At 39.4% G+C, this 12967-nt stretch overlaps 1 protein-coding gene across 8 annotated transcripts in view; it reads right to left on the bottom strand.

Annotated features, from left to right (window-relative positions):
- MTRF1 (mitochondrial translation release factor 1) overlaps window positions 1-12967 on the bottom strand; it is an 88261-nt gene that overhangs the window by 37354 nt on the left and 37940 nt on the right. For all 8 annotated transcript variants that reach the window (XR_013335537.1, XR_013335539.1, XR_013335535.1 and 5 more), the window contains one exon: window positions 10924-11041. Coding sequence is in view for 1 of the 8 variants with exons in the window: in XM_077765674.1 (XP_077621800.1) it covers window positions 10924-11041 (118 nt within the window). In the remaining 7 variants the exon portion in view is untranslated. The remainder of the gene's footprint in view (window positions 1-10923; window positions 11042-12967) is intronic.

Genomic DNA, 12967 nt, shown 5'->3' with positions numbered 1-12967 from the left:
TCTTTTCTTAGGAAACCACTTGAAGGAGGGCTTCACTAAAATGAGGGAGTAAGCTAAGAGAGATGAGATGGGATCCAAGAAACAGGAGGCTCCAACACAGAACGGACATGAGGCGAATCCCCGGACCGCCAGTGTCTGGAACACCCCCTGTGCTGAAGCCTTGGAGAGCAGCTCGTCCAGACTAGAGCAGGATAATACAGGGCCCTATCTGGGGTGTTGCCAAAACACATTGGCCTTGCAGAAAGTCTGGTAAATTTCATTTTATAGAGCCTCTGGAAGATCAAGGAAGACTTAAGAGTCAAAGAAAGCTAAGCAAGTGTAAAAACAATGAGGTAATTATTAACTCTAGGAAATGAAATCACAGTATAGGCCTCCCCTGCTATCAGAAAGTAGAATATTCCTATGAAACCTTTCATAGGCTGAAATGGTGTAAGGTGAAGAACAATTACCATTAAGTTACATGGGAAATTTGTTGAGCATTCCCAGACCTAAAAAGTAACCTCTGTTAAAACACATCTTGCTGACAGACAGACAAAATAAATTGAGATAAAGCCCAGATGCTCAGAGACAGAGTTCAAAGCTGTGGTAGGCTGATGCTGAGGTGCTGCGTGTAGTTCCTGGGGAAGGAGCTTGGTGGGGCCACTCTCCCTGCTCAGAGTACATGAAGTCGCTACAACAGCTGGCTGCAAAATAAATGCAGGACACTATTTTCTCTTTTCACCTTTTTTTTTCGTAAAAGGGAAAATCCTCTTTGGATTTTGCTGGTTGATGAAAACAGGGATAATGTAGGTCATTCATCAAAGCGAAGTGGCTTAATGTCAATTTTTGAAAAGCGGGGGGATACTTGTATGCTATGTGGCTAGCAGTGAACACGATTTACTCACTACATGTATGAGAGCAGTGATGATTAACTTTGCCAAAATATAAATATATGAGGAAGAATAAAAGAGGACATTATAAGAGAGCTCAAATCTTCATCTACTACATTAAGAAGTCAATATGGAATCTTGTAGCTAATCAATCAGAAGAAGCACGATCTTTTGGGGCACCTGGGTGGCTCAGTCAGTTAAGTATCTGATTGGGCTCAGATCGTGATCTCACGGTTCATGAGTTCCAGCCCCATGTTGGGCTCTGCACTGACAGTGTGAAGGCTGCTTTGGATCCTCTGTCTCCCTTTCTCTCTGCCTCTCCCGTGTGTGCACACTCTCTCTCTCTCAAAAATAAAATAAACACACACAAAGACACAGAGAAAAAGAGCACAATCTATTATTTAGAAGTTTAGAAATTAATTTAGAAATTAATTTGAAGTAATTACCAGAAAAAATAGCTAAGTTTAAATTGGTTGCCTGTGGGTAATGGGACTTCAGGGTCAAGGAAGGAGGGGGAGGGAGAGGGAGAAAAAAAGAGGTCCAAGTAGCTGCCGTTTTTTATTATAGGATTTTACCACTGGCTTTTAAAACCTTATAATATAAAATATGAAAATTAATTTTAAAAAGGAAAGAAATTTTAGAGCCTCCTGGGTGGCTCAGTCGGTCAAGCATCTGACTCTTGATTTCAGCTCAGGTCATTATCTCATGACTGGTGAGCTTGAGCCCCATGTCGGGCCCTGTGCTGACAGCATAATGTCTGCTGGGGATTCTCTCTCTCCCTCTCTCTCTGCCCCTCCACTGTGCTCTGTCTCTCTGAAAATAAAAAAACATTTTAAAAAATTAAAAAAATATATAAAAACATAAAAAGAAACTTTAAAAGCTTAAAAGAAGTTTAAAATTTGAAAAATTATAGAAATATCTGGGGGCGCCTGGATGGCTTAGTCGGTTAAGCGTCCGGCTTTCGCTTAGGTCATGATCTCGCGGTTCGTGGGTTCGAGCCCCGCGTCGGGCTCCGTGCTGACTGCCAGCTCAGAGCCTGGAGCCTGTTTCAGTCTGTGACTCCCTCTCTCTCTGACCCTCCCCTGCTCACGCTGTCTCTCTCTCTCTCTCTCCTAGAAATAAATAAAACATTTAAAAAAAAAAAAGAAAAATTATAGAAATATCTGAAATCACATCAGGGACTGCAAAACGACCTCATAGTATACCAAAATTACCAATATTCAAAATAACAGCATTAATGCAACACAGCCCAATGGAGCCGGCAGTCAATTTACAAAGTGACTTGTGGACCTATTACAGTGGCATGTCCAATACTGCTTTCCTGTTTAGTTTTAGGCTGGGGCATCTCTGGTTGCTCACCACTGTCCAGAATACTTGGCGGCTTCTCTCAGTAGGTCCACTCACTGTCTGCATCCTTTGAGGGAAGTACCTTTACCAAACAGATGTGGAGTAGGGAGGGGAGGAGTTAAAATGGCAGAGTAGTAGAGGGACACTATGGTTGCTTCGTCCCTCAACACAGCCACATAAATATCCTATCATTCTGAACACTTAAGAAATTGATCTGAGGACTGGGAACAAACTGCACATGTAGAGGGAGAAAAACAGCCACCTTGTGGAAGGCAGAAGCTGCAGAGTTGACTGGAAGGAGAAGAGAACTGCAGGTGTTGTGGAGGAGAGGAAGCCCTGATCATGGAGAAAGGAGCAAGAGAGAAAGAGAGAAAAAAAACATGCAGGAAATTGCACAAGAAAAACTCTTCTCCAAAACCAACGACTGGGAAAAGGAGAGGAGCTGACTACTCCAAGTTTGTTAAGCAGTGGAACTCAAAATCTGAAGTTTTAGAAGTTTGGGTCACTGCTGGGGTCGTGCTCAGTGGACTCAGTGGTACTCCTGTGGGGAAAGAGGGCGGTAGCCTGGAAGCAGACAGTGTGGTCTGAGGATCCCCTTGGGGAGACACAGTTTCCCTTTGTGGAGTGCATTTGGTAGAGGTGGCATGGACCTTCTGGGGACAAAAGAACTGGCAAGTGCCAAGATGGTGTCCTGTTCATTAGCATAGGAACAGAGACACCTGCTGAGGGCAGCAAACCTTGGTGCCGGCTTTCTGATGCACTTTACCATAAACTCCCAATCACTGTGCGGTTGAACGACTGCTTTTCAGGGACAAACTAGCATGAGCCACGGTCCAGCAAGACGCTCCCCCAAAGGATCAGCGCTGGTCCATGCTGTGCCGAGTCCCTAAAATCTGGAGCTCTGAAACCCAACCATGTGCCTGAGACAAAACACAGGAGTCTGTGCCTCCCGGCAGGCAGAAAGCTTGGACACAGAGTGAAGGCAGGGATGGGGATGGAAGCTGGGGACACTGGGGACACTGAAGAAGGGAGACTGCTCACTCTTCTGTGAGGCTTCCTGGAGAGTGGTAGGCTTGAATTCCCTGCTCTGGGGAAAAGAGAGTGGTGGTGATGGCATTATCTCCTCCCTATCAGCTCGGACCAACTTCAGTGAGCAACACAAGGCCCCCAGTGAAGGCTGGAGCTGCTTACACCAAGTCCTGCCCCCCTGCGCCCTGCAGGTGCATCTTTCCTAGGAAAGTCCTCCTGAAAACCAGTGCAGCAGGATTCTCCCTCAGAAGACCAGCACCAAGTACACTGACCATATAGTGCTGCAAAGCTTCAGTTCTAGTGGAAATAGGATCTAGCCCTTTTTAACAAGCAGACTGAAATGTATCTAGCTCAAACCTGCCACACAGTGGACAGGGTCTGAACACTCCCCACTGCAGGCAAGGAGAAACTCTGCAAAGTACTGACTTGAGGGAAAGAGCAGCTAAAACACAACAACAGAGTGCACAGTGTGCAACACTTCCTGCAGCACCAGGACCAAGACAGTATAGGACCTCTTCTCACTATAGCAATTACTCTCAAGAGCAGGAATATAATAGGCTTTCTTGACATACACACACACAAACAGTGACCTAGACAAAATGATAAGACACAGGAATTCACCCCAATAGAAAGAACAGGAAAGGGGCGCCTGGGTGGCTCAGCTAGTTGAGTGTCCGACTTCAGCTTGAGTCATGACCTCATGGTTTGTGAGTTTGAGCCCCATGTCAGGTTCTGTGTTGACAAAAGTTCAGAGCCTGGAGCCTATTTCATATTCTCTATCTCCCTCTCTCTCTGCCTCTCCCATGCTCATGTTCTGTCTCTGTCTCTCAAAAATAAAAAAAAGAACAGGAAGGAGTCTCAGCCTTTAATCAAAACAGATACAAGCAAGATGCCCGAAACTTTGGAAAGCTTATGAAAGAAACTGAGGAAGACAGAAAAAAAATGGAAAAATATTCCATGCTCCTGAATAGGAAGAACAAATATTGTTAAAATGTCAATACTATCCAAAACAATCTACATATTCAATGCAATACCTATCAAAATAACACCAGCATTGTTCACAGAGCTAGACCAACAATTGTAAAATTTGTATGGAACCAGAAAAGACACTGAATTGCCAAAGCAATCTTGAAAAACCAAAGTTGGAGGTATCACAATTCAGGACTTCAAGCTATATTATAAAGCTATAATCATCAAGACAGTATGTTACTGGCACAAAACAGACACTCAGATCAATGGAACAGAATAGAGAACCAAGAAATGGACCCACAAACATATGGCAAACTAATCTCTAACAAAGCAGGAAAGAATATCCAATGGAATAAAGACAGCCTCTTCAGCAAGTGGTTCTGAGAAAACTGGACAGCAACATGCAGAAAAATAAACTAGACTACTTTCTTATACTATACACAAAAATAAACTCAAAATGGATGAAAGACCTAAATGTTAAGACAGGAAGCCATCAATATCCTAGAGGAGAAAACAGGCAAAAACCTCTTGGACCTTGGCTGCAGCAACTTCTTACTAGACATGTCTCCAGAGGCAAGGGAAACAAAAGCAAAAATGAACTATTGGAACCTCAACAAAATAAAAAGCTTCTTTCTGCACAGAGAAGGAAACAACCAGCAAAATTAAAAGGCAAGCGACAGAATGGGAGAAGATATTTGCAAACGAGATATCAGATAATGGGTCAGTATCCAAAATCTACAGAGAACTTATCAAACTCAACACCCAAAAAAACAAATAATCCAGTGAAGAAACGGGCTAAAGCCATGAATAGACACTTCTCCAAAGAAGACATCTAGATGACCAATCATCACATGAAACAATGCTCAACATCACTTGTCATCAGGGAAATACAAATCAAAACCACAATGAGATACCACCTCACACCTTTCAGAATGGCTAACATGAACAACTCAGGCAACAACAGATGTTGGTGAGGATACGGAGAAAAAGGATCTCTTTCACACTGCTTGTGAGAATGCAAACTGGTGCAACCACTCTGGAAAACAGTATGGAGTTTCCTCAAAAAATTAAAAATAGAACTATCCTAGACCCGGCAATAGCACTACTAGGTATTTATCCAAAGGATACAAGTATGCTGTTTTGAAGGGAAACAGCCACCCCAACGTTTATAGCAGCACTATCAAGAATAGCTAAAGTATGGAAAGAGCCCAAATGTTCAGGGATGGATGAATGGATAAAGAAGATATGGTCTATATATACAATAGAGTATTACTCGGTGATCAAGAAGAATGAAATCTTGCCATTTCCAACAATGTGGATGGAACTGGAGTGTATTATGCTGAGTGAAATTAGTCAGAGAAAGACAAATATCATAAGACCTCACTCCTATGAGGACTTTAAGATACAAAACAGATGAACATAAGGGAAGGGAAGCAAAAATAATGTAAAACCATAAGAGACTCTTAAATATGGAGAAAAACAGAGGATTACTGGAGGGGTTGTAGGAGGGATGGGTTAAATGGGTAAGGGGCATTAAGGAATCTACTCCTGAAATCATTGTTGCACTATATGCTAACTAACTTGGATGTAAATTTAAAAAAATAAATTAAAAAGAAAAAAGAAAGAAAAGAATGAAACTGAAGAGGAGAGGAGAAAAAGTATTGGATCACGAATGAAGACTTAGGGAACTCCACGACTCCTCAAAGCGTAAATGTTATTAGTATCATACGAGTCCCAGAAGAAGAGAAGGAAAACGTGCAGAAGGTTTATTTCAGCAAATTACAGCAGAAAACTTCCCTAATCTCAGGAAGGAAACAGACATCAGAATCCAACAGGCATACTGAACTCACATCAAAATCAACAAAAGCCAGCCAACCAAGACATATCCTAGGGAAATTTGCAAAAATAGAGAGATTAAGGGAAAGATCCTAAAAGCAGCAACAGGGAAAAAAGTCCTTAACCTAACAACTGAAGACAAATCAGGTTTGCAGCAGATCTGTTCACACAAATTTGGCAGGCCAGAAGGGAGTGCCATGATATATTCAATATACTAAATAGGAAAAATATGAAGCCAAGAAAAATTTATCCAGCAAGGCTGTCATTCAGAATAAGAGAGATAAGGAGTTTCCTAGACAAAAACTAAAGCAGTTTCTGATCAATAAACCAGCCCTGCAAGAAATATTAAAGAGGACTCTGAATGGGAAGAAAAGAACAAAAGCAACAGAGACTAGAAAGGAACGGAGAAAATCTCCAGAAACAATGACTTTACAGGAAATACAATGGCACTAAATTCATATCTACAAATAATCCCTCTGGATGTAAACAGACTAAATGCTCTAGTCAAAAGATATAGAGTACCAGGATGAGTAAAAACAAAAGAAAACAAAAAACCTAAGACCCATCTATAAGCTGCCTATAAAAGACTCGTTTTATACTTAAAGACAACTGCAGATTGGAAGTGAGGGGATGGAGAACCATCTATCTGGTTGACATCAAAAGAAAGCCAGAGTAGCCATACTTACATTAGACAAACTAGATTTTAAAACAAAGACTGTAACAAGAGATCAAGAAGGATACTATATCATAATTAAGGAGTCTATCCATCAAGAAGATATAAATAATTATAAATATTTATGCCCCAACTTGAAAGTACCCAAATATAGAAATCAATTAATAAAAAACATAAAGAAACTCATTAATAATACTGCAATTAATAGTAGAGGACTTTAACACCCCACTTATAGCAATGAACAGATCATCTAAGCAGAAAATCAACCAGGAAATGATAGGTTTGAGTGACACACTGGAGCAGATGGACTTAACAGATATATTCAGAACATTTTATCCTAAGGCAGCAGAATACACATTCTTTTTGAGTGCACATGAAACATTCTCCAGAAAAGATCACATACTGGGTCACAAATCAGCCCTCAAGTTCAAAATGATTGAGATCAACCCATACATATTTTCTGATCACAACATTATGAAACTTGAAGTGAACCACAAGAAAAAATTTGGGAAGACTATAAAAAAATGGAGGTTAAAGATCATCCTACTAAAGAATAAATGGGTTAACCAGGAGATTAAAGAAGAAATTTTAAAAATTACAAGGAAGCAAATGAAAATGAAAACACGACAGTTCGAAACCTTTGGGATGCAGCAAAGGCAGTCCTAAGGGGGAAGTATATTACCATGGAGGCCTACGTCAAGAAGCCAGAAAAATCTCAAATACACACCTCACACCTAAAGGAGCTAGAAAAAGAACAGCAAGTGAAGCCTAAAGCCAGCAAAAGAAGGGAAATAATAAAGAGTAGAGCAGAAAAAAATGATATGGACACATACAAAAAAAGTAGAACAGATAATGAAACTAAGAGCTGGTTTTTTGAAAGAATGAATAAACTTGATAACCCCCTAGCCAGACTTATCAAAAAGAAAAGAGAAAGGACCAAAATAAGTAAAATCAGGAATTAAAGAGGAGTGATCACAACCAGCACCATAGAAATACAAACAATTATATGAGAATATTATGAAAAATTATGTGCCAACAAACTGAGCAATCTGGAAGAAACAGATAAATTCCTAGAAACATACAAACTACCAAAATTGAAACAGAAAGAAATAGAAAATTTGAACAGACTGATAGCCAGCCAAGAAATTGAATCCGCAATCAAAAATCTCCCAACAAACAAAAGTCCAGGGTTAGATGGACTAGTCCAGGGTTAGACTTCCCAGGGGAATTCTATTAGCCATGTAAGAAAGAGTTAATATCTATTCTTCTCTAACTGTTCCAAAAAATAGAAACGTAAGGAAAACTTATAAACTCATTCTAAGAGGCCAGCATAACCTTGATTCCAAAACTGGACAAAGATCTCATTAAAAAGGAGAATTATAGGCCAATATCCCTGATGAACATGGATGTAAAAATTCTCAAGAAACCAGTATATTGAATCCAACAGTACACTAAAAGAATTATTAACCATGATCAAGTGGGATTTATTTCTGGACTACAGGGGTGGGTTATAATTTGCAATTCAATCCACATGATACCCCATATTAATAAAAGAAAGGATAAGAACCATATGATCCTCTCAATAGATGCAGAAAAAGCATTTGACAGAATACAACAGATATTCTTTTTTTTTTTTTTGAGACAGCAAGCATGAGAGTGGAGGAGGTGGGGGAGGGGCAGAGGGAGAAGGAGAGACAGAATCTCAAGCCTGACATGGGGCTTGATCCCATGATCGTGAGATCATGACCTAAGCCGAAATCAAGAGCTGGATGCTTAATTGACTGGGCCACCCAGGCGCCCCATACAGCATCCATTCTTGACAAAAACCCCTAACAAAGTACATAGAGATGGAACATACCTCAACATCATAAAGGCCCTATCTGAAAGACTCACAGCTAACCTCATCCTCGATGGGAAAAAACTGAAAACTTTTCCTCTAAGGTCAGGAACAAGACAGCAATGTCCATTCTCACCATTGTTGTTTAATATAGTATTGAAGTCTTAGCCTTTGTTGTCTGATTAGACAATAAAAAGAAATAAAGGCATCCAAATCTGCAAGGAAGAAGTCACACTTTCATTATTTGCAGACGACATGATGTCAATCATGAAGGAAACCTGAAAGACTCCACCAAAAAATTGCTAGAACTAATACATGAATTCAACAAAGTCACAGGATAGAAAACCTACAGAAATCTGTTGCATTTCTATACACCAGTAATGAAGCAGCAGAAAAAGAAATCACAGAATCGATGCCATTTACAACTGAGCCAAAAATAATAAGATAACTAGGAATAAACCTAACCAAGGAGATAAAAGATCTGTACTCTGAAAGTTATGGAACACTTATAAAAGAAATTGAAGATGACATAAAATGGAAAGACATTCCATGCTCATGGATTCTAAATGTAAACATTGTTAAAATATCTATACTACCTAAAGTAATCTACACATTTAATGCAACTCAATAGCAGCAGCATTTTTCACAGAGCTAGAACAAATAATCCAAAAGTTTGTATGGAACCACAAAAGACCCCAACAGCAAAAGCAATTCTGAAAAAGAAAAGCGAAGGTGGAAGCTTCACAATTTTGGACTTCAAGCTGTATTATAAAGCTGTAATCATCAAGATAGTATGGTACTGGCACAAAAACATACACATGGATCAATGGAATAGAACAAAAACCCCAGAAATGGACTCAAAACTATATGGTCAACTAATCTTCGAGAAAGCAGGAAAGAATGTCCAAAGGAAAAAAGATAGTCTCTTCAATGAATGGTGTTGGGAACACTGGACAGCAACACGAAAAAGAATGAAACTGAACCACTTTCTTACACCATACACAAAAATAAATTCAAAATGGATGAAAGACCTAAACATGAGACAGGAAGCAATAAAAATTCTAGAGCATAACACAGGCAGCAACCTCTTTCACCTAGGCTATAGCAAGTTTTTACTAGACACATCACTGGAGGCAAGGGAAACAAAAGCAAAAATGAACTACTGGGACTTCATCAACATAAAAATCTTCTGTACAGTGAAGGAAACAATCAACAAAAAAGGCAGCTTACAGAATGAGAGAAGATATTTGTAAATGACATATCTGATAAAGGGTTAGTATCCAAAATCTATAAAGAACTCAACAAACTCAACACCCAAAAAAACAAATAATCCAGTTAAGAGAGGGGTAGAATACATGAATAGACATATTTTATAAAGAAGACATCCAGATGGCTAACAGACACATGAAAAGATGCCCAACACTGCTCATCATCAGGGAAATACAAATCAAGACCACACTGAGATACCACCTTACCTGTCCGAATGGCTAAAATTAACAACATAGGAAACAAAAGATGCTGGCGAGGATGTGGAGAAAAGGGAACCCTCTTACAGTGTTGGTAGGAATGCAAACTGGTGCAGCCACTCTGGAGAACAGCATGGAGGTTCCTCAAAAAATTAAAAATAGAACTACCCTATGACCCAACAATTACACTGCTAGGTATTACAAAAATACTGATTTGAAGGGGCACATGCACCTTGATGTTTACAGCAGGATTATCAATAGCCAAATTATATAAAGAGCCCAGATTTCCATCGACTAATGAATGGATAAAGATATGGTGTATGCAATGGAATATTACTCAGCCATCAAAAAGAATGAAATTGCAATGGCATGGATGGAGCTAGAGTATACTATGCTAGGTGAAATAAGTCTGTAAGAGAACGACAAATATTCTATGATTTCATTCACAATAGATGAACACAGGGTAAGGGAAGGAAAAATAAGATAAAAACAGAGAAGAAGGCAAACCATAGAGACTCTTCAATACAGAGGAGAAACTGAGGGTTGCTGCAGGGAAGGTGGGGGGGATGGGCTAAATGGGTGATGTGGGTATGAAGAAGGCACTTGTTGGGATGAGCACTGGATGTTATATGTAAGTGATAAATCACTAAATTCTCCTCCTGAAACCAATTATGGCACTATATGTTAACTAACTAGAATTTAAACAAAAATTTGAAACGAAGAAAAAAAGTGAAATATGAACACACTGGGGACCTCGGCCCCATGATCCCAATGTCACCTTAAAGAGTTTGTGCAAGAAACAAGACACTAACACAAAACTATTTTCTTTTCAATGTTGAATAGTTTTATAAGATGTAAAGACAGGTTAAAAGTACAAAAACAAAGGGACTTGATTACCTGTGGGGACATGGACGAGTCTGACAGCGCTATCAGTTGTATTAACATGCTGCCCTCCTGCTCCTTTGGCTCGAAATGTATCTATTCGCAAATCCTTGGGGTCTATTTTCACATCTACCTAGAACCAAAAGTACAACATAAGTAAATTCTATGTTCAACAAATGCTTTAATACTTAAGCTAAGAAAAAGCTTATACCAAAGAAAGAACTGTAAACTCCCTATACCAATGGATGCTATTTTTTTGACACTGATTTATGATGCTATGAGATCACGGAGCTAGGCAATCTTTCCAGTTTCCTCACCCACTATCCCACAAAGCCACATCGGATAGAAAATATGTGTGTATGTGCGTGTGTGTATGTGTTTATGTATAAAGTTGATCCTTATAATTCCCTGACTATATGCAAATTCATCCACTTTATTTACTCCCCAAATCAATTAGTGCTGCACTTTCATAGTCACTAGCAGACATGTGCAGAGCAGCAAAAACTCCAAGGTGCTCTATGTGTGCACATTCCCAACTGAGGTCATAAGATGACACCTGGCTTTCTTTTTTCAAGTATGACCCGAGAATGAAGACAGGAGGGGGCAGAGCAGCGTCATGCAAGAAGCTTCGGCTCTTGCGTCAGCTGATGGGGTTTGAACCCCAACTCTGGCATCTAGTGAAGTAGCCTCAGGCAGGTCACCTAATACTTGTGAATCTCATTTTCTCTTTGTAAAATAAAGAAAACAGACTCTACCACGATGGGTTACTTTTTAAGATTATAATCCATGTAAGATAAATAGATATAGAAATACACATGTGTACACACGTATATATATTTCCCCTAGGGGAAATGGTTGTTCAATATTTGCTAGATCAGTATTTGCTGAGATTTCATAGAACATAACTACTGTGAATACTGAGAATCGACTGTGTGTACTTATTAATGGACTAAATGGTGGCATCCAAAAAGATACGTTCATGTTCTCACCACTAGAATCTTATTTGAAAAAGTTTTTGCAGCTGTAATTAAGATGAGCTCATCCTGGATTATTCAAATAGGTCCTAAATCCAATAAGAAGTGTCCTTAGAGGAGAAAGGAGAGGAGAGAACATGTGCGTTCAGAGCTATATAGCTTGAATCCATGGAATACCTGGAGACGCTAGAAACTAGGAGGGAACATTCTTCCCTAGAAGCTCTGCAAGGAGTGTGGCCCTGCCGATACCTTGATTTTAGACTCCTGGCTTCTAGAACTGTGAGAAAATAAATTTTAAGCCCCTAAATTTGTGGTAATTTGTTACACACACACACACACACACACACACACACACACAAACTACAAAATACGCTGTTTTTCAGGGGAGAACTAACATCTTGCTCCACATTTATCATTTATTTGTATGAATGACAGCAAGTGTGAATTTTTGCTTTGTAAAGTAGAGTAATAACAGGGTCAGTTTTAGACTCTAATATACAACTTGGTTATTCTTTTGTTTCTTCTAAAATGAATACTATACTGTGAAGAAAAGATTATATAGCTTTTGTTAAAATATGCCAGTGCTGACTACTGTAAAATTTCAATAAAGGCTAAAGAAAAGTGGGGCACCTGGGTGGCTCAGTCGGTTGAGCGTTTGATTTTGGCTCAGGTCATGCTCTTGTGGTTCGTGAGTTCAAGCTACACATCAGGCTCACTGCTGTCAGCCTGTCAGCACAGAGCCTGCTTCAAATCCTATCCCCCTCTCTCTGCCCTTCCCCCACTTGCACTGTCCCAGAAAATAAATACTAAAAAAACCCAAACACTAAAGAGAAGAGTAATTTCCTATTTTCTGTGGGTACAGTACATTAAATAGTTATGTAGTGAATATATGTATATGTCCTATTCTCTTAAATGTTATAGAAGCTATCTAACGACTGTTGGAACATGCTGAACAAAAAAACCAGTGACCTAATGATATAAAGAATTTTAAATGTCAATTAAAAGAATAAGACTTTGCTCTTTTATGAAAATGAAACTCCACTACAGGAGTTTAATTTTCAAGAATATGAAGAAAACAAGAGGAT

This window comes from Crocuta crocuta, unplaced genomic scaffold (assembly GCF_008692635.1).
Source record: "Crocuta crocuta isolate KB4526 unplaced genomic scaffold, BGI_CrCroc_1.0 scaffold75, whole genome shotgun sequence".
Classification (NCBI taxonomy): domain Eukaryota; kingdom Metazoa; phylum Chordata; class Mammalia; order Carnivora; family Hyaenidae; genus Crocuta; species Crocuta crocuta.
This window is presented reverse-complemented; position numbering and strand designations above follow the sequence as displayed.